Below are 1,386 nucleotides of genomic sequence, written 5' to 3'. Positions count from 1 at the left end.
TGAAGACAATAATAGTCCCCTCTGGCCTACGAAACATGTGTCACTGTGAATTTTTAATGTATTCCTGAAAATATAAGCTTAGGTGTGATGTTACCTTCTCCCCAAACAGATGTCTACACCCTGGCTCCTGTGCATTGTAAGCCTTGTTGGTGCTCACCAGATTTAGGGTTGCAGAGCACAGGGGGACTGCTGCTGAGTGTTGGGCTACTGCTGAAGTACCCACTGCTGCCACAGCTACTCATGCTGCTCCTCCGCACTGCCGACACGATCTTTATCTCCTTGGTAGGACTCACTGCAAACAGAGAAAACACAGAGAGAAAGGGAGCTGGTACGGGTTATTAAACCATTTCCCTGGGCTCTTTAAAACAACAGCAACAAACCATGTTTTCACTGACAACACTGGGAAGGGGTAATTGTGTCCTACAGTTAGAAGAGTCACTGCACGAGTGTAATGCTGTAGATAACAGGAGGGCTGAATTGTTCCCATTGCAGTGTCTTCTAAGAGGCATTTCAAAGTAGGGAACTAAGTATATCCAGATTTATTTCTTTCAGTTCTCACTAGATATTGTTGTACACAAACACTGCAGGCCCTCTTCCCCTCACTTTTATTCATGAAAACTCCACATAGAATGTATGACAAATTACTTCGGGCTTGGGGTATTTTAACCAGTTCTATTTACTCATGAACACCAAATTTTGATAGAGTCCAAAACTGCTATTGATACAGATACAAAACCACCCCAGGGAGCTAAAGATTTGGTAAATTGAGTGAATGGACACATAATCCCCAGGCCTGCATTTTTTTTCAAACACTGAAACTCCTTGTCCAAAAAGGATTTTTAACATTCCATGGAGTCACTCTACATACAGCAGTGTAGTTGATGAGTCACCTGAGAGAAAACTGGTGTGTTTTCTGTTGTCATGGTTCTGTTTGCGCAGGCAAAATGGGCTGTCATGGCTTTCTGGCATCAAGCGAGATTTCTCAGTGAGGAGCTCCATCAACCGCCGCCGCCGGCGGAAGTTCATTCTGCACTGGTAGAGCAAGTTGCTGTCCATAAAATGGTGCTTGTTAGACACTAGGAAGAGAAATGGATAGAAAGTCTATGCCTGGTAGGACTGAAAGTAGAGCACATCTGTCTGCAGTGTGTGCACTACAGGCCTTGCTCTAAGGAAGCAACACTCAGAACTCTCCTCTTCTCTGCAGACTCAGAAAGAGGAGGAAGGTGGCCAGCTTCACACAGCTGGCTTCAATATACACACTTTTATAGTGACAATAACAAAGTAGTAACTTTTTACACTACCTGAGAGGAATCTTTTACACTATCTTGATTAATAATGAGCACTTCTTATTGTCAAGTGGAAAGAGAAGTACTTTATCTCTCTGTG

At 43.4% G+C, this 1,386-nt stretch overlaps 1 protein-coding gene across 1 annotated transcript in view; it reads right to left on the bottom strand.

Moving 5' to 3' along the window:
- Positions 1 to 1,076, bottom strand: part of LOC103798126 (DEP domain-containing mTOR-interacting protein) — a gene marked incomplete at its 5' end in the record, with an annotated part of 23,234 nt that extends 22,158 nt beyond the window's left edge. Inside the window, 2 exons of the mRNA XM_009070370.1 lie at positions 158 to 292; positions 891 to 1,076. Of these exons, the coding sequence (XP_009068618.1) occupies positions 158 to 292; positions 891 to 1,076 (321 nt within the window). The remainder of the gene's footprint in view (positions 1 to 157; positions 293 to 890) is intronic.
- Between the last annotated feature and the right edge of the window lie 310 nt (positions 1,077 to 1,386).

Source organism: Acanthisitta chloris, unplaced genomic scaffold, assembly GCF_000695815.1.
Source record: "Acanthisitta chloris isolate BGI_N310 unplaced genomic scaffold, ASM69581v1 scaffold602, whole genome shotgun sequence".
Lineage (NCBI taxonomy): Eukaryota > Metazoa > Chordata > Aves > Passeriformes > Acanthisittidae > Acanthisitta > Acanthisitta chloris.
The sequence above is the reverse complement of the archived record's forward strand: the minus strand, read 5'-3'. Positions and strand labels throughout refer to the sequence as shown.